General features: G+C 49.7%; 1 protein-coding gene across 9 annotated transcripts in view; it reads right to left on the minus strand.

Moving 5' to 3' along the window:
• Positions 1–3,496: 3,496 nt before the first annotated feature.
• The window catches only part of FAM110B (family with sequence similarity 110 member B), a 130,858-nt gene continuing 110,141 nt past the window's right edge, over positions 3,497–24,213 (minus strand). For 5 of the 9 annotated variants that reach the window (XM_082601349.1, XM_082601354.1, XM_082601353.1 and 2 more), the window contains one exon: positions 3,497–5,319. In XM_082601349.1, coding sequence (XP_082457475.1) covers positions 3,873–4,985 — 1,113 coding nt within the window. In that variant the 5' untranslated portion in view covers positions 4,986–5,319 and the 3' untranslated portion in view covers positions 3,497–3,872. The other 4 variants (XM_082601356.1, XM_082601355.1, XM_082601352.1 and 1 more) reach the window with 2 other exon arrangements.

Below are 24,213 nucleotides of genomic sequence, written 5' to 3' on the forward strand. Positions count from 1 at the left end.
ATGAAAAGCTACGGCAACTCAGCAGTAATGGTGATATTAAAACAAGTCCACAAATTCTTCGATCTTTCTTCCTTTAAAAGGTGGCGCCTCATTCTCCTCTCCATGAGTGTGGCTGCATTTACACTCTCCTGATGAACTGAGCACAGTGCAGGTGTGTGACTTAGGATGCCAGATCACCGAAGGCACTGTGGCTTCCACCCTGCCTTCTCGGGTCACTCCCTCTGGGGGAAGCCAGCTGCCATGTTGCAAGGACTCTTGCCAACACCGTGTGAGCCGTCTTGGAAGCAGATCTTCTAGCCTTGGTCAAGCCTTCAGATGATGCAGCCCTGGCTGACATCTTGTCTGCAGTCTAACCAGACACCCTGAGCCAGAACCAACTGGCTAAGCCACTCCAGGATTCCTGATCCACAGAAACCAAGAAGTAAATATTTATTGCCTTAAGTTGCCGAGTACTGGGGAAATTTGTTACGCAGCCATAGATCACTGATGCAGTGGTAAAAAGTCCCCAGTGGAAACTTCTCTTTGGTTGGAGCCTGGAGGCCTAGGCTGGGTGGCTGAAGGGGACACAGAAGATGAGGTCTGAGAGGGAAATGCCCGACTTTCTCTGTCAAAAAGTTAGGATATATCCTATCAGCAACTTACTCAAGCTGGAGGATGTTTTTGCATAGAGGAGTGACATCATCAGAGTTGATTATGATATCCCTGGCATGAAATGGGTTGGGAAGAGGCCGGTTGTGGGGAGGGAGAATTCCAGTTAGAGAGTTCTAGGAACAACAGTCCACTTAAGAGAAGATGAGAGCCTGAACTATGGCAATGGCAGAGGCAGTGGATATGGGAGGACTGTCTTAAGACATGGTGGTTTGAAAAAAGAAACGACCAGTCTCCAGAGCCATCTAGTGCAATCCTGTGTCACTCTGCATTGTGTGGGGTAATAAAAGTGGGCTGAACTATATTACAGCCGTATATTCACACCAACACACTCAAGATACTTAATCCCATGAGCTACAAAAGTGAGCATTTTGCAAAGAGGACTTCACAATTAGGAAATGTCTTACTCTCAGGATTTAATGTTAAGCATTTGAAATTGTCCTTTATAGAAACTCTAATTTCAAGAACAAAAAGAAAATAATGAACTCCCATCTTCCATAGGAACCCAAAGCCTCACATTTGTCCATGGTATAAAGAGGCCCCAGAAGATTAGACTGAACTATAGTGGGGTGATTTATAGATCTGTTGGAACACAGATTAAAGGTGGTTTTGAAGTGTTGGGAGATTCAAACAAAATCAGCATAGGCAGGGACATTAAATTCGCCAAGTACTCATCTCCCCCCCAAAACCAGTTACCTTAGGAAAATAACATCTATCTTAGGTATTTCAATAGCCCCAGAAAGAGATGGATATATAAATGCTAAGCCATGAATATTTTAAATGGCCACATTTCTATCCAAACGGTGAGGGAAGAAAACGTGTGTATATAAAAATATAAAACTTTCATCCTATTATCTTGAATGCATTGTACTATCACCACTCATAGCGGTATTTCAAAGTCTTTCTTATGGAAAGTAGAGCTCTAGTTGAACTAGAAGTTAAGCAGAGAACCAGAAAAATTCAAAGCCAGTGGAAAATCAAGGAACCAAATTTGATTTTCAAAAGGAAAACGTTTGTGAACGGTAAGAGTTGGGAATCAGCGTTTCTGTTTCTGAAACTTTAAAAATAATCCTTTCTTTTACTTTTACATGTTATATGGAACTTTAAAAGAAATGTTAATCTTCAAATAACTTGATTCATTAAATACCTGTTGAATACTCAATGTCCTAATAACAGGAGGTAAGACATGTCCATTGAGAGGAATGATTCTTCTCTTAAAGTAAAAGTGAAAATCTAAGTTCCTTGAGGCAAACACTGTGCTGTTGACCACAGCAGTCCCGGGTCAACGGTGAGGCCTGAAAAGGGGATCACTCAACGAACGCCCTTTTGAAAGAGGAATGGGTGAATGAATGAATGAGTGGACCAGTGCCTGAACACATGTAATGTGAATGACACTGGACTTGTACAAATAAGAACAAGGCTATACATTTCAAAAGTATGTCTCTACCGTCAGAACTCACAAATATTTACAACTGAAGAGTTTGGTGGAAGATGTGAAAAATTCTGATATTTAAGAAAAGATGAAAATGCTGAAAGTGTGATCTAAGTAAAGCAGCAGCAGCATATTTTAGGAACCTCGATGAAACTATTTTAGCAAAAAGCACACTGCTCTAACTACAATGAAGAACACGGCTGTTCAGAATAATTGTGTCATGGCGAAAATAACATAATGAAATGCTGCTCCTTCAAGACCATCAAAAATCTGCTTCTGGCTTACGGTCCAAGGTGAAAGTTCCATGGAGCGAGCAAAGGAAAGGACAAAGAAACCACCACCGTGAGTGCCTGCACCAGCGCTATTTATTAGAGTAACTTTTCCTTTTTTTCTTCTTAAAGATTTCATAACAATTGAAGTATGTACAAAGTCTTACAGCATTTACACCATAGAAAGTGTCCTATTAGCTGATGAAGCCTAAGGCAGTGCTGCTGGGAGCTCCAGAGCGTGTCTACAAGAGCAAGGAAGCTGGGCACTGTAGGTGGACCTCTCTGCTACAGCAGCTGATGGACACCTAACTAGACCACCTGGAGGACAGGTTATGGGGGAAAAGGAACAAGCTGATATGCAGCTCTAGGGACCACAGGCTGTTAAAGCTACCTAGAGTTGTGTTTCTAGTTACCTAGAGCGTAACAAAGGTCCACAGCCTGACAGATTAACATATGCGCGAGGGCACAGTCACGCTGCTCAGATCTGGTTCAGCTACCAAAGGTATTGACTTGTGAATGGGAGGCTCTATACCGATATGGCTGCTATCTCCGTTTGTGTTCATGTCTTCAGAAAGCTCCCACCTGCCCAAGCCCCACTCCCCTCTCCCTTTATCAACAACGACAACAAAGGGAGGTAAGAGAATCCGCATGGGATTAGTTCTTGACCAAAAAGCCAACTTAAAAAAAAAAAAAAAAGGACATTCAGTATCAGCTCTAGGGTGACCATTCTGTCAAAAGATTAACAGTGGAAATTTCTGAATCAACCTAAATCGGAACAAAATCAACAAACCCCGCTAACACCCAACCTCCGGATTTAATCACCTTCATTGTATCTGATTGTCTTTCCTTGGGGTCAGCATTACACAGAACCACCAACATGTACACACCGAATCGGACACAAAACGTACATAGCACCGTCGCCCCAACCCTTACTTGAGTACGTGGCGAGCGGATGTCAATACCTACATGATTGACACCGGGGTCCCCACTTTCTTCCTCAGAAAGCCCAGCCCGGTTCTCTCTCGGGTCAGTCACTATCTGTCTGGTAAGCAGACCCCATTTATTTTCCCACTGTTTCGGTCTCCAGTGTAGGCAGATTGGCTTTTTGTTGTTTTTTTTTTAATTTCAAAAAGATGCTACTCCCAACTTAAAAGCCAGTGGATAAAACTTTTAATTAAGACACCATAGCGCGGGATATAAAAACACAGGAACCACATAAATATTGAAGACGTTGTATATACCGTTTTCCTTGTAAACAGTTTTGCTGAAGATCGAAGCCCTAGTGTGAATCTGGCCTGGAACTTTTGGCGGATGGCGAGCGATCGGCCAGGCTCTGCAGCGATGGTGGCCGAGGACGCCAGGTCAGTCCCCACGTTGGCGGGCATGCAACTTGAAAGACATTGCACAACAATCAACACAAAGAGAGTGGAGAAGCTCACAACACCGCAAGGAGACCTCACAACCTCCATAACTGCCGAGGCACGGACAGAGACCCCACCTCCCTCCGCTGCGCGCGCTTCCTCTTACACGTGGGACACCTTCTGCGACTCTCTGGCTTGTTTGATGCTATACAACCACTTGATGATGCGAGCGTTTCTCTCGATCGCGGAGATGCCGTAGGGCACCCGGTCATTGGCACTGTCATCGTTTCTAAGGTCACTGTTACTGTCCTGAGACTGTTCACAGTCCGAGCTGATCATGCTGGCGCTGCGGAAGTTGAGGGAGATGATGTCGGAGTTGGCGCGGGCGAAGTTCTCCATGCCCAGGGTTTCCAGCTCCTCGGGGTCCAGTCCGCAGTAGTTGAAGAAGCGCTCCACGTCGGCGTCCACCCGGAAGTACCTGTCGCTCAGGTCCGACTTGGACCGCTGGAGCGAGGGTCTCCGGCCCACCCCGCAGGCCGGCTCGGCCGCCTCGGCCTCGGGGGACCTGACCGCGGCCGGGGCGACGACCTTGGGCTTGGGGGGCAGCGGCGGGGCGGAGCTGCTGCAGGGGATGGCCTTCAGGGGCTTGGCGCCCGTCACCTTGCGGATGTCCGAGGAGCTGTGCGACACGTGCAGGAAGGAGTCGGGGGCGGGCTCGAGCGGCCGCCGGCCCACGTGCGAGCCACCCTCCTGCGGGCTGCCGCGGCCGGGCGTGGGGCGCACGCGCAGCGACTCGGCGAACGAGTGCCGGTGCAGCTCGGCCGCGTCGGCGCGCGGCGCCGGCCAGTTCCGCGCGCCGTGCTTGTGGCCCGAGCCCGCGCTCGAGCCCTCCGAGCTGTTGAGGATGTTCTTGAGGATCTCGAGCTTCAGGGTCTCGCGCGGCGCGCCGCCCTCGCTCTTGGCGCCGCCGCCGAAGCCCTTGAGCGTGGGGCTGCCGAGCGCGCGCTTGGCGCCCGGGCACACGGGGGGCTTGGCCAGCACGGCCGGCTTCACGGGCTCCTGCTTGGCGTTGATGACCTCCTGGCTCTTGACGTACTTGGCCTTGTCGGCCTCCAGCCGCTCCACGGCGCTGAGTCGCTTGGGGTTGGGCTCCGCCTGCCGGCGAAAGTAGTCGGGCCCCTTGTTGAGGATGCGCAGGGGCACGGCCGACGTGAAGGTGCCGGCGGGGCTGACCGGCTTCACCATGCTACCTGTCTGTAGGCTCTCCGTGGGCATGGCGGGCGCTCTCTCCCCGGCGGCCGTGGTGGATGCTCGTCTGCGCGCCTCCGGATGCGCCGGGCAGACACATGTGCGGGCGGCACAAAGGGCAGCGGACGGTCCGGAACCGAGTGTCAGCGGCGGCGGCGGCGGCAGCAGCAGCGGCGGCAGCGCCTCATCTCCCGGCTCGTTCACCGCCCCGTGGCTTTCGTTTCCTCGCCGCCTCGCCGGCCGCCCGGTGCGGAAAGGCCCCAAGCCCCCAAGTTCCTTTCAGCTGCTTCGCCGCCTCCTTTCTCCTCCCCGAAGGATGTGGGAGTCTCCGCCAGGTCTTTGTGTTCGACTGCAGGCAGAGCTGAAACACACAACAACCAACCGCGGGTTAGGATGGGCGAGTGACATCACGGCTGCAGCAACAGCGGAGCCGCGCGCCCCCGCCCCAGGGCACCCCGCCGCCCGCCCGGGAGGGAGGCGATCCCGGCGGCCGCACGAGGCCCGCGCCCCGCGCTCGGAGAAAGAGCGGCAGAGGGTTCCCACGCGCCAACTCCTCCCGCCGCCTTCCCAGCGGGGAGACCCGCCTCCCGATCACGCCCGGCTGGCATCGCTTGTACCCAAACCCCGGAAACGCTAGACGAGTGCAGAAATGCGGGTCGTTCCCAGTTCCTGAAATGCCAGTGGGTTCCTGAGAATCCCTTTGCTGCTTTAGGCTACAGCATCGGTGACGTCTAATATGCCTCCTTTGCAATGAAGCAAACCTTCAGACTTCTGTCAGTCTCTCCTAACACTTCAACAAGCACCCAACTCTTCAAAAACTGAAAAGGTGGGCGAGAAACGGCAGTAAACACGAAAATATTTTTTTAAAAGTCAACATTTTTATCTTATTTTTGCCAACCAATATATTTGAAAACACATTCACCTGCTAATGGAATGTGTATGAAGTTCAACCCATTAAACACAAGCTTATTTTTTAACTAAAACAAACAAAAACCAAACAAAAAGCCTAGAAATACTTCTAGATCAACCATATAAATAGATACTCTGATTATAAATGCTCCACAAATTTTTCACACAATGAGTAGAATCAAGTTGCTTTGTGCTATGTATTTTCCCAGATCCCCTAGAGAACTAAGAACACAATCTTGAGGTGTCAATCATACCTAAATATGTTACTTTATGGAAAAGTTGTATAATGGGTAAGCATTCATGGGGCTTATTTATGGCTTTCTGAACAACTTGACTCCCTCACGCCCCCACCCAAGCCCACTATAAGGAAACACTCATCAATACTCCCAATATAAATCTTGAGGGAGGCTTTCTACTTAGAGCATAACAGTGAAACATTTATCTCTGCAGCCCTCTGAAGTCCAACCACCTCTCTGCCTGTCACTGATGAACGCATCAGCCTTCCAAAGCACTGGTGAAAGACCTTTTCAGCATCTTTGGTTGTAATTAGGAGTATTAAGAGAATAATGTAGTCAACTAACTTGTCAAATAACTAATTTACAAAATAAAGTGGTATTACTATAAAATGATCTGCTTTCACGGGAAGAAAATAAAGTGTCTTAAAATAAGCTTGGGGCGGGGGGCTGATATTTTTCCTTAACATCTTTTAAAACTCTTAATCTCTAAGTACACCCATCGTCCTGTTTCGTTAGAGACCATTTTGGTAATCTGCAAAAGGATTCGTTCTAATAAAAATATTTTCCTATGCAAGATGTAAGAAGCCCCAAGGCAATTCCTCCGTAATGATTTCCTTTAATTGTGTGGTTCTATTATGATACTTCAATTTAGTTTAAACAATCACCTCCTCTCACGAAGATGAAGTAAGATTGTTTCTTTGAACATATTCTGAATGAAATACCAGAGGAGGAGTGAGGATTCCTCTGCAGATCCTCGGGTCTGCTCATCCACCACCCTGGGTACCTCTCACCCGGAGGACGAGCCTGGTGCTCCAGGAGGGGGCTGGAGCCAGGGCAGGCAGCGGAGCCCGGGCCCCGAGGCAACCCCGCTGGATCTCCCCCAGGGCACCTGAGAGCCCCCAGGATAGGCCTTGTTTCTCCCCAGCACATATAACATCTTCACTGGTTACACCTCTGCAGCTTCCAAAATGTGTCCACGGAGGGGACAGTGCCAGCAGGTTCAGGGGCAGAGTGAAGGACACCACGGAAATCTGTGCCGGTGACCGTTGTGCCCAAGGACCGGGGCAAACCCCCAGCAAGTGGGAAGATGGCCCAGCGGGTGGCAGGAGGTAGAGCCTCCGCCCTTTCCGCTGGGGCCTTCGCTCCTCACCTGTGACATGAGTGCTTGGACGAGATTCCCACTAGTCCTTCTCCCTCTAAAAGCACGTGGCCCTGAGGGGCTAAGGACCAGTGAGTTATTTCCAGTTTCAAAAAAGGCCCATGGGAATACTGGCCTGTGAACTCTTCTATGCTTCCGGCGTTCACTGTTCTTAGGAGAAGGTTCTTCACATGATGAGTTGTAGTTATCACGTGACGGTCACTGGTGGTAAAGCGCACGCTGGCCCGCACGACCGTGTTCTTTTCTAATTCCATCATATTCGGACTGGAAGCCCCAAACGGCCACCGCTACTGACCGACTTTCCAGTGTGCCGAGCTGTCTGTCCAGGGGGGCTTTGGTGCCGCTCAGAACTCAATGAAAGTCATCTCTCTGCACTCTTAGGACTGAGGACTCCCAGGCTACTTTCTAGGAAGCATTTCCCGGGAAGCTCATCTTCCTTCCGCCCTGCTTTCCATCTTCACGGAAAAGAAGGCCTGAGAATGGGTGAACAGAGGCCAGAGCCAGAGGACGGCCCCTCCAAGCACCCCCACTGTGCACGCCATCCACCTGAGGAAGCAGTTACTAGACACAGAACCAGCGTGACAGTTTATGTTAGAAAAACAGTAATCATTTGTGACTAATTTTATTTTATTATTATTTTTTTGTGGTACGCGGGCCTCTCACTGTTGTGGCCTCTCCCGTCGTGGAGCACAGGCTCCGGACACACAGGCTCAGCAGCCATGGCTCTCGGAGCCAGCCGCTCCATGGCATGTGGGATCTTCCCGGACCGGGGCACGAACCCGTGTCCCCTGCATCGGCAGGCAGACCCCCAACCACTGCACCACCAGGGAAGCCCAGAAAAACCGTAATCATTTGTAACTAATTTACACTCCATTTCCTTTCTGTTTCTACCCCTCTTCCATCTGTCTTTCCTTTGTCATTCCCAATTTCCCTAATAACTGTCAACACACTGATGATGTTTAGAAATGACCGTGGTCACAGCTGAAACGTTCTAATTTAAACTCCCGGAGGTGGGAAGGAAAGCGTCTTATTAGAAGGCTGGAAAGCCACGGAAAAAGCTGTAGGAACTGGTTGGGTGCTACAGGATAATAACACGGTACAGTTGATGTTTTCTACCTGTTTGAGCCAACGCACTACTTCAAAAATAATGAAGGTGGCAAAGGCTGCTCCTTCTCTTAATTGTGACATAATCCTTAACTTCTGCTCTTTTACATTTTGATGTTCAAACAGTGTTGGCTGGGACGGAGCTGTACAGACCCACCCAGAGTTTTGGAGTGTAGACTTTGGTGTGATGCAGACCAGGTACATTCAAGACATCTGGAAACCTGGAGCTACATCGTGATGTCACAAATATGATAACCATGGCCTGTGTTCAGGGAGCACCAGGCACATGGTCCTCTGCTGATGGCAGCCTTGCCCAGGCCCCTGACATCAGGACAGCCCCGGGCATTGGTGGGAGCAGGCCTGAAGGGGCCTCTATGCCTCTTCATCTTGTTTCAGAAAAATGCGACCTCAGCCACGTGAGGTTTCATCCACAGAAGTAATTATCCGGCCCTGCTTGATCCCTGACGGAGGGCTAAGGAGAGAGAACACAAGCCTGAGGGAAGCTTCCATTCACAGACCTTTTTGCCTACATCCTACCCCACTGAATATCCATTTAAAAATTTCATGAAAGCATAAAATGGAGAAAAAAATGTGGTAAAACCGAGGGACAGAGTGGCCCTCCGAGTCAGGGCAACGTGAACTCAACAGCAGCCCGGGCGGGGGTCATCGTGGGCAGAGCTCCCCCAGCAGCTCCTTCCCGATGGAGGACCAGGGCCAGAGGGGTCATGTTATCTGCATGGGGAGGGTGGATGGGGCCCAGAGCCAGCCAGGGGCAGAGGACACAGGGGCAAAGACACGGTGACTCCTGCTGGCTCTAGGGATGCCTCTCAAACTTGAATGTGCCTGTGCATCCGGGGATCTGCTGGACACCCCAGACTCTGCATTTCTCACCAGACCCCAGGTGATGCCCGGGGAGCTGGTCCAGCCTTTGAGTGGCAAGAGGAAATGGGAAGCATCTCACTCTTGTTCCAGCGGGCATCAGAGTCGGTGCTAGAAGCTGGCACGGAGAACGTGAGCCAGGCTTTCTTGTCTCTTACATGAGTAAAAGTCTGGGGCTTTGGGGACATGGAAACAGCAATCCCAGAGAACTGAAACTTCCAAAACCAAAGTGTCCTGGATCCGTCTAACTTTAAATCTGCCAGCTGCTCATGGGGGCAGTTAGGTAGAGACCAGGACCTGGGCTGATGGGCGACACTGGGGAGACCCAGCACGCTGGTCTCAGAGCATTGACAACCCTGGGGGCAGTGAGGGATAGAAAGTGAGCCACCGTACACACAGTTTATGTGAAAGAGGCTTAAAGCCAATTTCCTGTAACCCAGGCAACGTGAGCCTCGGTGCCTCCGAGGTCAGTCGGATCACGGTGACTGTGGCCTGCGTGAAGGGGCCTCCAGCTACGGGGCTGCCGCGGGGAATGGCTTTCACAGTTGACACAGCAAACCCAGATTTCTGTGTGGTGTCTCTTGATTTTAAGATTCAATCATAGAAAACACCTTGGGCCATGTGCTTCTGGTAAAGAGAAACGGACAATTAACGCCTAATTGATCTTTACATTCCAGGCAGGAAGACAGTCCTGCAGTTACAGCAAGCACCCTGGGAATGAACAGATTCATCTGTAGAAGTTTCTCAAATATGTGAAAACTGGTCATTTCTCATGTGTTATGGCAGAAAAAAGGTGAAATATTGCTTTAAAGAGGGAGTCTGACTAATTCCACTCTGAGTCACCTAAAATCTCGGTGTCTAGATCTCATCTATGAAAGTGAATGTGTTGAATTCGGTGAGCTTGACAATGCTTTCTGCTCAAACATTCTTTTTTTTTTTTTTTTGGCTGCGTTGGGTCTTCGTTGCTGCTCACGGGCTTTTCTCTAGTTGTGGCGAGCGGGGGCTACTCTTCATTGCGGCTCTAATGGCGGTGGCTTCTCTTGCTGTGGAGCACGGGCTCTAGGCACGTGGGCTTCAGTAACTGTGGCTCGTGGGCTTCAGTAGTTGTGGCTTGCGGGCTCTAGAGCGCAGGCTCAGTAGTTGTGGCCTGCGGGCTCAGTAGTTGTGGCGCACGGGCTTAGTTGCTCTGCGGCATGTGGGATCTTCCCTGACCAGGGCTCGAACCCGTGTCCCGTGCATTGGCAGGTGGATTCTTAACCACTGCACCACCAGGGAAGCCCCGCTCAAACACTCTTGGAGACAAAGAGCAAAAGAAGCAATTTACCTTTGAGGTTAGTAAGAGTTCTGGAAGAACGGATTCTTCTAGTTTCAGACCACAAAACATTTACAATCTGGGCAAACTTGTCCCATGTTGCTTTCTAATTTTGGGGGGAACAGCATCTGTGCTTACTGACTTTAGCCGTAAGATTCCAACTTGACTGGGTCCACCTTCATAACTGTATTCTTGGTTTTTCCCATTTAAGAGCAGAGAAACCTCCTTATAATTGAAGTAAGAATGAAGTCTCAGATGACACCATTAGCTTTTGAATTCTTTACAAATGTAAGAGAAAAGCACTCAAAATCGAAGAGTGCTGAATCTAATTCAGCTTACTGAGTTGTGGGCTGGGTTGAATCAATCGATTAGTACCTAGTGACTGAGCAATTACGTGTAAGATGTAAAGAAACGGGAAAGTTATGGCAATTTACAAAAAAATATTCAAAACACATACAGTGAATATTAATTAAATAATGTCGATCAGTGTGGCAGGACTGTCACAATGTACTTCCCCACCAACCACTTCTCGGGAGTCAGATGGCAGAGCGGGAGGGAAGAACCCGAGTAAAGGCACGGACGCGGGGCCTCCATCCTCAGGGAAGCCCTCCACTGAGTTCGTGGTTCATTCAGGAAACCTGAAACACACCTGACAGCCGTGCTGGTGGCGGGGGGACGGGGACAGACCTACTGGGGTGAGGGTGGAGCAGGTGGACTTTGGATTTCATGCAGAGCAATGGGGGAGCCCTAGAGGGTGATCATGCATCAGTGCAGGGCCAGGTCTGGAGTTGTAAGAGCTCCCCTGGCTGTGGGGAGGGACCAGGACGAGAGGGGGAGAAGAAGCAGCTGCAGAGCTGCCCAGGGGAGGGAGAGGCAGTGGGCTCTGAGCGGAGGCCCCCCGGGCACGGCCCGTGGGTCCGAATCCTGGCTCTGCGCCGTAAAGGCTGAGTAGCCTTGGGCAGGTCACTTCTCCACCCTGGGCCTCAGGTTTCCCATCTCTAAAATGGGGATAATGATACCACCTACCTATTCAGGGCACTTGAGAAAGTTAAATAAGGGCACAGAGGCACTTCTCACTCACGTCACCCTAATGAGGAGGGGGTCTCTGGGGATGGAGAGAAGTGTGGACAATTTCAAGAGATGCTTAAGACCTGCACTGGGCCGAACTTGGTGTCGGTCTGGTTGTGGAGGGATTCCGGGCTTCCTGCTTGACTGCTGACACGTGGTGTGTGGGCAAGAAGCACACACTCTAGTCTCATCTTCCCTCGCTTCCTCCTCTGCAGCCCAGGCTTGAGCCAAACGGAACGACGGCGGCCCCCCCGAACCAGCTGTGCACGTTCACACATCTGCCCTCCCTCTGCCCGAGATGACTGTAACCAGCAGGGTTTCAGAAGGAAACTCGTCCTCTCCTTAATACGCATCGCAAATAGCTAACAATGTTGTGGCCATCGTGAAAAGTATATTTAGAAGCAAGATGTGTTCCTAAATTAAATGCTTAGTCCTGTAGGTTAAAGGAAGTAATGGTACTGCATTTGGAAGACGTTAACTTATCCATTTTAATTAATACGCCATGCTTTTCACCATTTTCCCTTTTCCTTCCCTTCCTAACGCCATTCACTTCATTAACTCCTTTTATGCTGTGAAAATAACTTATAAAGAGTGCAAAAGGAGAAGAACAAAAGTGCAAAGGTAAACGGGGGAGTACCAAAAGCATGTATCCAAAAAGGACTAAATTTGCACACGATAAATTGAACGGAAACTAAGAAATGAGAGGCCCACACATCTGGAAGCGTTAAGTCAAAACCACCGCCCTTTCAGGACCTGTTGTTTGTTTCATTTACTGAATGACGTGCCTCCTCGCTTATTGGCTGGTGAAATCCCTCAACATCTATAATCCTGACGGCTGGATCTTCTCTTTTCTGACCTCAGTGTTGCCATCAGCGATCAGCTCCAAGCTGGAAATGAAATAATCCCATTGCCAACAACACTCTCACTTTGTATATTCTTGGAAACCATGGACTTGTCCTAACAACATTTAAACTTTTGATTCTGGTATCCTAGTCATTTTTTAGCTTACTCTTTCAGTCGGCTAGAGTAGGTCTTCAAATGTTACGTAATAGAAAAATCCTTGCCCTGGGTTTTCATTTTCCACCTGTTGGAAAATGTTCCACCATCTGTCCACTTTTTTTTTTTTTTTTTTTTTGCGGTACGTGGGCCTCTCACTGTTGTGGCCTCTCCCGTTGCGGAGCACAGGCTCCGGACGCGCAGGCTCAGCGGTCATGGCTCACGGGCCCAGCCGCTCCGCGGCATGTGGGATCCTCCCGGACCAGGACAAGAACCCGTGTCCCCTGTATTGGCAGGTGGACTCTTAACCACTGCGCCACCAGGGAAGCCCCATCTGTCCACTTTTCAGCAGGTCCTTTAAGCCTTGTTTCTTTTGACACATCCATTCTATGCAGCCGGAGGAGAGAAATAGATGTTGGAACAGCGAAGAGATGCCGAGAGGCCAACTTTACCTTCTAGGCCTTCGTGGATACGGACCAAGGAGTGATGCCCTCCCAGGGCTCTCCTAGGGTGTGCCGGACACACGGGTGAGCAGCACACACTTGCACAGGCGTTTTGATAAACGCGAGGAAATTCCTGACAGTCGTGTACTGTATTACGGCAGCAGCCTCCAGGTGGCACTGTGAACTGAGCAAATCTGCAGGGAAGCACGGAGCGGGTACAACTCGTTAGCCGCAGCACGTCGCCGTGATGTCAGGGAGCAGAGAAGGCGTGGGAGACAGTGCCACCTAAGGAGCCGGTATCGGGGCCGACTCAGCTCTTTGCTCAGAGCTGTGGTTTGGACCTTGGCGTGCGGCGACCCGCACCCCAGACAGAGGGCTGGATTCAGGAACCCTTCCCACCTCCAGAGGGCCTGACCCAGGTCTCCTGGAGCTGACGGAGGCTGGCTGTAGCTGGAGTCTGAGAGGTCTAAAGAAAGAGTCTGTGCTGGACCCTCCACCCAGGACACGGGCCAGAGGAAGCTGCGTTTCCACGAGTACAAGGGTTTCCTAGGCCACACGTGAACTTGGGGAGAGGTGGTCTAGGGTTATCTTAAAAGGAACTGAGCCCAAAGAGGCGCCCACCTCTAGAAAGCCAAGAGCCCTGCACTGAGGGGGAGGCGGTGAGCACCCCCAGCAGTGGGAGATGTGTGGCTGCCCCCAGGGAACCCGAAAGCTCCCAAAGAGAACGAGCTCCGGACTCCCCCATGCCCAGGGGATGACAGGTGTCAGGGCCGAGAAGAGGACCCCTGTCATCGTCCCCCCACACGTCCACAGACCCCCATGGACCTGCCCCCAGGTTAGAAGCGATGCCTAATACAGAGCCGGAAAGGAGCTGGGAGACCCACAAGGTTTATTCAGCCCCCTCCTCCACCGGGGTTTCGAAGCCAACACAGGCCTGAGCTGGGAGAGCGGGCAGCCCAGCTGAAACAGGGTGAGAGGCTGGAGGTTTTCAGTCGTTCATGCATGAAACTGACCCGGGGACTTTGAATTATTTAAGATGAACCTGAAGAGGCTACGGGTCGTGTCGAGAGGAGAATTCAGGGTGCGTTCTTAGGGCCTGAGAAGAGAGGTCACTCGCTTCCTGTTCATCCCCTAATGAATCCAGGCCAGACAGTAGAACCGGTCCAGGTGTCATCCTTCGGGGTTTCTGTCTGTCCGCCTGCTGACGCGGAGCCCCTCAGTCCAGAGCCAGGTCCAGGGTTCAAGGTCAAACGCGTTTACTCCGGAGCCCGGCCACTCACAGCTCTGCGACCCTGGGCACGTTCCCTGAGCTCAGTGTGCCTCAGTTTCCTCCTGACGGTACGCTCACCGTAATGACGCCTCCGTGTGCTGGGGCTGCCATGAGAATTCCGCGAGGGAGCGCGTTGAAGGGCCGGTGCGTAGCATCGCGTCTGGTCTGGCGACGTGAGCTGTTGTTACATTTCATCCCCCGTCATCAGGTTTCAAGCTTTACGGTCACTGAATGATCTTTTGTCTTAAAATGATTCCACTGGTCTCAGGTGAGAGCGTGTGTGCTATTTCTGTCAAAGTGGGTCGACCAGGCAGTTTCTATCTACAAGGTCACTTGTGTGACCCCGTTTTTATTTGAGCTACAACAAAAATATGTGGTTTCAAATTTCAAAGCAAACAGTTGTGCGAGTGAAACAGCCTAGAGAAAATAATAAAGCCATTATTAAAAATGAAATCAAACCTAAGGTTGATAGGAGAAAAAGAGCCGGTCAAATCGTAATCTGCGATGGAGTCTTGACTTGGATGTCATTCTCCAAGATCATTTAGAAAACTCGTTCACAGGCTTCATTTTCATTTGTAAGTAAGTCCATTCTAAAAAGAAATGTCATGGGTTTCTTTTAAAATGCCCTACTCTTATTTAAGACAATTACAGGTAAAATGAAATCGAGAATCAGAAAAAAAAAAAATCACATTTCTGGTTCAACAGTCTTCCGTGGCCAAAGGCAGAGAAAGTTTTGCTATAACAGGGCCACCAGCTTGTGTCAATGTCGGGGAGCCCTGCCCTGCACCCGAGATCTCAGAAGCCAGCACCAAAAATCGTTTGGAAATACGATGGCTTGCTTGATGGAAATAACGACAAGTAATGAAGAGCAGGGTGACTAGAATTCCTAATGACAGAGTTCCAATAGGACTGCTTGCCTTGTCCAAACAAACATAAAGTGATCCCATTTACGGCCTCTTTGGCCTCTCCTGGAGGGGGCTTCACTCGGCTCTGTGTTCGGCTGTGAGAACGTGCGAGGCACAGCCAAACTCTCAGTGAGCGCCCCGGCCCTTTGCACAGGCTAGCCCCTTCAGGTCCCAGGCTTCGGGAGAACTGCTAGTTAACGTGAGGCTAAGAGTTAGCTGGCTCCCCAGTTAGGGTGACCAGGAGTACCTTCTAGCAGCAGCAATGACATCTCAGCAAACTCGAGGATTGTGAACTCTAGTAGCAGCTCACGGAGACACCGTGCAGGGCTCACACGCCCCATCTCATCCATCCTCACAATTACTCCCTTACGAGGGTTCTGATCCCCCTGTACCAGCAAGAGGGTAAGTACTTGCGAGTGGTACCCCAAACAGAATCTGGGGCTGCGTGGATCTGGGGACCCGGCATCTGGTTGTCCCACTGACATGGGTTGTAGGCACCCGCAATTTGCATTTTTCTTTGGCTGTGTAAACTTGTACATACTGTATGGCAGCCGTAGCAGGGTGGCAATATAGACAGAACCTTTATTTGTGAAAATATTTTCAATTTCTAGTGAAATAAGTATGTATTAAATATGTGTGTGAATACATGTGTAAATACATATGTGTGTAAATACTCTGAAATAAATATGTGTTAAAACGGTGACATGGGCTTCCCTGGTGGCGCAGTGGTTGAGAGTCTGCCTGCCGATGCAGGGGACGCGGGTTCGTGCCCTGGTCCGGGAAGATCCCACATGCCGCGGAGCGGCTGGGCCCATGAGCCATGGCCGCTGAGCCTGCGCGTCCGGAGCCTGTGCCCCGCAACGGGAGAGGCCACAACAGTGAGAGGCCCGTGTACCGCAAAAAAAAAAAAAAAATTAACCTGTTCATAATGGCCATTTCCTGTTAAGCACATATGATGTACTAAATGCACAGAGGACTGTACTAATGCAGTTTAAAGGTTTTACGATTCAATCCCACCAACATCTCTAAAGCAAGTGTTATTACCCCCACTTTACAGATGAGGAAAGTCATGTCCAAAGACACCAACAAAGTTGTCTAAGATACTTGGCTACCAGGTGGCTGAGGGCTCCACACCTGATCTGCATACCTACCCCTTGGTCCACCTCTCCATGTCACACCCTCATTCCAGCTCTTAAAAAGATGGGTGTGATGTAGTTCTAAATGGTTTACATTTAAATAATGTAAGTGCATTTACATTAGGAAGCCACTACTTGTAGTTTAGTCCCGAAGCTCTAAGATCTACTCTCTTGGCCATTCACTGCTGAGTACCGGCTTCCCCTAGCAGGAAGAGGAGGACAAGAAATCGCTTAAACTTTTCCTTACATCAAATAATCATGTTACTTGCTTACAGCTTAAATGCTCAAGCAGAGAAGGTGAAATGTTTATCAACTCAGTTCCATTAATTTACTTTTCTTTCTTGACACCAGCGACTGCAGATCCATCAAAGTTAGCTGAGCTCTGATGAAAATCATGAGAGATTAAAAAGAACAACAAGCAACAGAGACTGTGTTTCATTCTGTCTACAACACGGAGCACTTGGAGAGTAGGGAGGGCTCACTTTTTACTGCCATTCCTACTGAAGCCCCCCGCCGTGTACACAGTAGGCACGCACTAAAATGGGCACCCAGCTGAACTAAAATGTAAAACGCAAAAGCCTCAGTAGACTACCTAGCACATTATTTGATATTATAATAGCTCAGTGATGCCCTCAGATAAAAAACCCAGGAAGCGAACCTCAGGATGCACTGTTTATAAATTTGAAACAACACTCCAAGTGCCTCCTTTTGATTGGAGAGCTTGGGGCACCGGCACACAAATGCACAGAAACTGTTTATTCACAGCTTGACGGACACATTAGCCCTGAACTGTGCTTAGAACACAAATACGGTCCAAAGGGAAATCAATACAAGGTAGAATTTTAAAGCAGAACCAGTAGGTTCTGCTTTAAAAAAAAAAGAATACTGTTGATGTTATTTGCCGAGCAGCACCTAGAATTATTTTCCATCTCTGGAATTAATCCTAGTGCTGGAGAAGTTCAGCAGTTGTTAACACAACGAATTCCTTGCCTCAAGTGTACTCAGAAAAGACAAGCAGTATTTTTTCACTTTTAAGAATTCAGACTGAATTCTGGGACAATTCAAAGTAAGACAGGCAAGTCTGTAGACACCTATTTTTGCAGCACATATTTTAATCTTTAGCACTTAACACGTCTCACATAAACCATTTTCAAGCCTAGAACGGCATGAGGTAAGGCTTCACCACAGTCTACGCTGGAAACGTCATTCTGGGGTCCAAGCGACAAGGAGCTCGGGAGCGGCTGATACGGTCCCTGCGCCCTGCCCAGGCCCGTTCCATCTCTGCTCCAAGCTGGCCGGAGCGAACGCAGCGGGCAGGTGGCCAAACTGCTGTGCTCTGCGGCCACAGGCCCTCCCCGCCTGTCCGTCCTCCCCTGCCCCCAGGGCCCCCTCCTCCCGGGCACGCTCTCCGATGCCGGCACCTCCTTATTCTGCTCCCTGCCCTGGCATCCCCCAGCCCTCCTTTGCCTGGCCTGGACCAGAGCCTTCCAAGTGTCCCCAGATGCACTGCGAAGTCTTTTCTGACCTCTCCTTCTGCGTCCCATCCCTCCTGCCCGGCACTGCCTTTCCCCAGCCACGGACACCTGGTCAGTCCAGCGTAGCACCGGACCCTGCGGGACAGCAGAGCTCAGAATCTCTCGTAGGGACCCTTGTCTAACATGTGTCCAGCACAGGATGTGTGCTTGCCCCAATGCAAAAGACTAAAAAGCTAAAACTATCACAAAGGCTTTGCTTACTTCCCCACTTTCCTACTCCCGCTGCCAAAACAAACAAACAAACAAACAAACAAAGCCAGCTCACTGAAGAGTCTCTCTAAGGATGATGATAATAAAAAAACCTATATTAAAATAATCTTGATAAATAAAAGCTACAGGCACTGCTGGATGGACAAAGCAGACCTTTCGTGAGATCTGAAAACTCTGCTTCCATCTTCATTCCAACACAGAACGCTTTTTAACCTATCCCTTCACGCTTGTCTTTTAAAATGAAACTATCTGCCTCTATCTTGATTAACTGTTTCTCGTTCCTGTTTACTAAAAAAAAAAAAAATGACTCATCCAAAGTGAAAAAAGGGAGTTGGCTTTTAGAAATAGTTTTCTTTTTCCTCAGTCTCTATCATTGTTTAAATGTGTTTAGTGAGAAATGAAATTTTCTATTATTTTTTAACAAGAAAGAGGATTATTTTGCTTGGGGTGAGAGGCAGTTGTTGATGTTTACAGCTTCCTGGTATCTGAAGCTTTTGATTCTGGGCGCATCACTTAACGGCTCAGGAGAGAAACGCAGCGGCAACCACTTATGGGGACTCTTCTGCAACACCTCCGGCCAGATGGGATGGACACCTTAGAATCAACAAGTATCACCTGTCCTACTTAGCAGATGGGGAAACTGAAGCTCGGAAGGTTTAAGTGAGTAGCCTGAAGCTGGTCAGTTGAAGAAGCAACCCCAGGTCCTTCTGTTTTCTAAACCTGTGCCCTGGTACAGCGCTCAAAAGTCATGGAAACGTCCCAGGTACAGCCCTCAACAGTCATGGAAACGTCCCAGGTACAGCCTTCAACAGGCATGGAAACGTCCCATGTACAGCCCTCAACAGGCATGGAAACGTCCCAGGTACAGCCCTCAACAGGCCTGGAAGCGTCCCAGGTACAGCCCTCAACAGTCATGGAAACGTCCCAGGTACAGCCCTCAACAGTCATGGAAACGTCCCAGGAACAGCCCTCAACAGTCATGGAAACGTCCCAGGTACAGCCCTCAACAGGCCTGGAAGCGTCCCGGGCTGCCAGGGGTGAGAGGGGCTGGATATGGATGGGAGCCTGGAAGGGAGGGAGGAAAGCACATTAGCTGGCGCCTCCTCCCCACGCCTAACTGGAGGCTGCCAGGCCTTAGGCTGCTTCCAGAACAAAGCCCCTTTCCTGCTGTGGTGGCAGAATTTGTGTGCCCACTACCAGAGAAGCTGGAGTTCGCAGTACTTGCTGTGCCAGAGGAGAAAGCAGTGAGCGGGAGTTAAGAGGCAGGAAGATGCTCTGGAAACTCTGCGGGGAGACGGCATTCCTAAAATATAAAGAATCGGCCCACTAAATCCAATTTGCGGCAGTGACAATAAAAGCCCTTCGGTAAGATTCTCTAAGGAGCTCTCAAAATTTCACTGCTCCCTCTGTGGGAGGAAAGAATTATTCTAACACCTTGCTAAGGAAATGAGAATATCTTCTGAACAGCAGAAAAATAACAATCTAGTCATCACCTGATTCGATAAAAATCAGACTTCCCTGCACTTGCCGGGAGGATTGGACCTGAATCCTCCAGGCCACGGAGACCCACCCAATACGACAAAGACCACTTCCTGTGATCCTCCCACCCTCAAGGGACAGACCCCCAAGGGGACATGTTTATACAGACAGAAGATCTAGAACGCGCAAAGCACCAGTTACGTATCTGTGCCTTCAGAAAATAATGTTTACCGAGCATCTACTCATGCCAGGCAGTGAACACAATATGGATGGAGCTCACAACTATGGCAGAAATAAATGCAATATGCAGCATGGTAAGCCCAGGCGCTAAAAAGAAGGGGAGAACCCGGGTTCAGCGAGGTGGAAAGGGCTGCTGCTGTGTCCCAGGAGCTTCGAGAGGAGGTGAGGGCTGGGGGAGGTGTCAGCAGGATGAACAGAGGGGGTTTTTCTTTAAGACGGTAGAAACTACAGCACATCTGTATGTTGACAGGAGCGGTACAGTGGAAAGAGAAAGACCATCGCACAGGATGCAGGAGAGAGATTTCATACGGAGGCACTGAAAACAGCGAAATAAAAATGAGAAGCAGAGACCTTCGCACAGGGGTAAGTTCTGGCTTACAGGCGTCAGGAGGCTCTCCGGGACTTTTCACACCTGGCCCGGGACATCGGAGGAGACCTCTGGAGACGATGACAGTGCTACAGCAGTGGCAGGGGCCAGCACTCCTGGGGGTGAGGGCAGTACCTGTACGGACCCTCCCCGGAGCCTGAGCTGGGCTCGGGGCAAAGAGCACCTGCCGGGGCCGAGGGACGCGAAGACGGGCAGTGATGCTGCTGCGGGGACACAGACCCGGTGAGCCAGCAGTTACCTCCTAGTACAGATGCTGAGCTGTCACAGGAGCAACACGTAACAGTGCTGGGAAGCAGCAAGTCCCCATTTGCTTCTCCTCCTGCCAAAAGCAAATCATCGGATGAATTATAATTCTATCTCCGAGCAGAGAGAGGAAGAATGTACTGCTTTTGCACATTTAAGGTTTAACCACGGGGAATCAGAGACCCCAGGGAAAAACAACTAAGTCGTAGAGTATATAATAGCCAAGGAAGGGAACGCAATCCTTCAACAAAGACCACTCAGTGCCTACCATGGGCCAGGAGAGGCCGATGTGCCTGAGACGGAAGCAGCGTGGCCGTCACAACATTCACAGTGTGCCAGCTGCAGCCTGCACAGTGCAGTGTCAGGGCGGGGAGATTCCAGGGGACAAGGGCCGGGGAGCACCCGAGTGGAAATGAGCGGACGGTAACCCATAACCATTCCGATGGTGAGACGGGGAAAGGCATCTGGGAAACAGAAGACAGAGGACCTAGCGGGGTAAGAAAACAGCAAGGAGAAAGGGGCCCAGAGAGCAGGTGTGACCCTGGAGGACAGCGTCCTGGCAGAGAAGGGGCTGGCGGGCCCCATCCTCCAGGGTTGGGGGTCAGAATACGAGCTCCGCACTCCCAGCTCCACTCTTTACTCCCGTGTGACCTCGGGTCTCTGTAACCTTCGGGCTCCTCACCTGCACCACGAGGATGACAGCAGGAGCCCTTCCTGGTGTGTTGGGGGTAATACACGTCAGCCACTGTCCTTTGTGATGAGCTAGAGACAACGCCATCAGAATGTCACAGACTGTAGAGGCAATTTGTAGATTGATTTAAGGAATTTTTTTTTTTTTTTGCGGTACGCGGGCCTCTCACTGCTCTGGCCTCTCCCGTTGCGGAGCACAGGCTCCGGACGCGCAGGCTCAGTGGCCATGGCTCACGGGCCCAGCCGCTCCGCGGCATGTGGGATCTTCCCGGACCAGGGCACGAAACCGCGTCCCCTGCATCGGCAGGCGGACTCTCAACCACTGCGCCACCAGGGAAGCCCTAAGAGAATTTTTAAACAATTAAAACTGTCCCAAACTGGTATTAACTCCTTTGTAAAGAGTGAGCTTTTCATCCCAGAATGGGCCTGTGCAGACGAAGCCTTGCCATCAGCCCAAGAAACTTTAGAGGGGATTCCTGCAGTGGATGAGGGGTGGCAGATGAATAATAAGTCCTGTGATTCTTTGAAACTTTTTCTCACTGTTGATATTTAATTTACCGTGTTCAAAGCAAGAAGACAGGAACACGGGGACAGAGAAAACATGCAGACAGAAGGAATGCTTGAAGATAAACTGTATGTAAGGTATTGATCACTGAGCGAAGAATTAAATGGAATATATTAAGAGCGTGAAGTGGATTAAATCTCCCAAGAAACAGAGAGTAAAGAGGAGGAAGGCATGAGCGAGGTGGGGTGGATGGACAGACAGCAGGACCCGACTGTGCTCGGAACGTGGTGGACCTTTCCTTCCGCTCTGTTCTAGTCGTCCCGGATCTGCAACACGGATGATCTCTTATATCCTTTATGGCCTTGAAATTCTCATACTTCTTATGCAGCCTGTTTCTCTATATAGAACGTGCGGAGTTCTTTAAGCAGCGCACAGACTCTGAAACTGCCCATGAGTTTACAGCCTGATGGAGGGAATCACTGCCAGGAACCATTTATGGGGCTGAGGGGTGATGACCAGGGCTGAGGCAGCCTCTCCTGTTACTGAGGGCTGGATGGTCCCTGTAGTAAACATGCTAACGGCAGTTATACTGGCGTGTAACGTGTCAGCCTGTGTTTGCGATCACGTCACCCCAAATTCTTCAGAAAACACTTAGCCGGCAACTGCAGTTTAGTAACGGACTTATGAAATTCTGCAGTCAGGACCTGGTCTGTGTGCAAAAGGAAGCCACGGGCTCCTAACTGGGAGATGTTGCCACTTTGGATGCGATGCCGAAGTCTCCAGTCAAATGTATTTGTGTAATTTCTCCTCCATTAGCTTAGAGGGGATCCAACACTTCTGCGACATTGTTTATTCTTTACTGATTGCTACAGGGAGGGGATTGGACTTTTCTCTTTTGTTTAACAGCCTTAAAGGTAGATGGAGGCTTTTAAACATTCATGTTCATCTATTATACTATTTTACTTACTAAGGGCCTCTAGATCACTCCAATCGCTGTTTCTAGAACTCAAGGAGGTTAGAGCTTTCCTGTGTTTATATCTAGAAAGACAATGCAATAAATGAAGCCAATGTATATACCATAAAGACTAAATTGCTCCCTTTATCAAGCTACAATTGACCATTAAAATAAAACTTACCTTAGGGAGACACTGGAAAAAAGAAACTATATAAAAAAGCTATGGTCTATCTCAGAAAATATTTCAGCAGTCCATTTCTAGTCTTTGCTCAGAGAACTACTCAATATTCAACTTCTCATTTTTCAATGCCAGCTTTTCTCAAATATTATGATAAACACTCTAAAGTGACCTACTTCCCCTGACACCTAAGAAAAGTGATGTGTCATTTCAAAATCCATTTCTCCCACTTGCAAGTCAAGCAACAATACTTCTAGAGTCATCCTTCTCTGCCAGATGGGAGAGTCTCTTTTAAATAAAAATTTCAAGAAAAAAAGTTATTCTGAAACGTATCAAATGTTCCCTTCTAGCCGGTAATTTGGAACAGTCCTTGGGTGCAGCTCTCTAGCTGGAACCGGAGTGTAGACTGGGGATCCTCATGACAGAGCCTGGCAGGGAACTAGGCAGTAAAGTGATGTAAGGAGTACAGAGATTCTCAAAAAGCAGGGTTATCTAAGAGGGCACTTGGCCTGAGACCCCTACAGGGACAGGAACACTGAGTGCAGAGCAGATTTTGGACCCAAGTGGGTCTACGTTTGAATCTTGCTTCTGTATCCTCTAGCTTTGTGGCCTGGGGCAAGTAAATTCTCTCTAGGTACTTCCATTTTCCTGTCTGTAAAGTGAGGATCCTAACAGCACCTTCCCCACAGGGTGGCTGTGAGATGACGGGGCACAGAGAACAGAAGGCACTCAGCATGGGGCCTGGCTCACAGAAGGCAGGCACTGAATTTTTACAGTAAACGTGATTGAAAGCACTGAAAGTCCCTATAGGTATCACAGGAAAACCATTTCCCTGGTCAATTTATTGTTTTCAAGTCACATAGAAGTTCCAGATGTTCTTGTAAAAAAGAAATGCATCAAAACAGAATCTGTATCTACAAAAGATCTTTCTGGGATTTGGAGAGGCATTGCACTAAATCCGTTTAGCAATGGGGGAGGAATTGACATCTTTCCTGGATTGAGTCTCCCAGTTCTTTAACATGGTATGTCTCTCCATTGATTTAGACCTTCTCTGATTTCTTTCATCAGAGTTCTAGAGTTTTCAGCACATGAGTCCTATATGGGTTTTGTTAGGTTTACACTTAAGTATTTCATTTTTTTGAGCCATTGTAAATAGTTCTGTATTTTTTTTTTTTTTTTTTTTTTTTTTTTGCGGTACGCGGGCCTCTCACTGCTGTGGCCTCTCCCGTTGCGGAGCACAGGCTCCGGACGTGCAGGCTCAGCGGCCATGGCTCACGGGCCCAGCCGCTCCGCGGCATGTGGGATCCTCCCGGACCGGGGCACGAACCCGTGTCCCCTGCATCGGCAGGCGGACTCTCAACCACTGCCCCACCAGGGAAGCCCCAGTTCGGTATTTTTAACTTTGGCTCCCACCT

Source organism: Mesoplodon mirus (genome assembly GCF_964341445.2).
Source record: "Mesoplodon mirus genome assembly, chromosome: 16".
NCBI lineage: Eukaryota > Metazoa > Chordata > Mammalia > Artiodactyla > Ziphiidae > Mesoplodon > Mesoplodon mirus.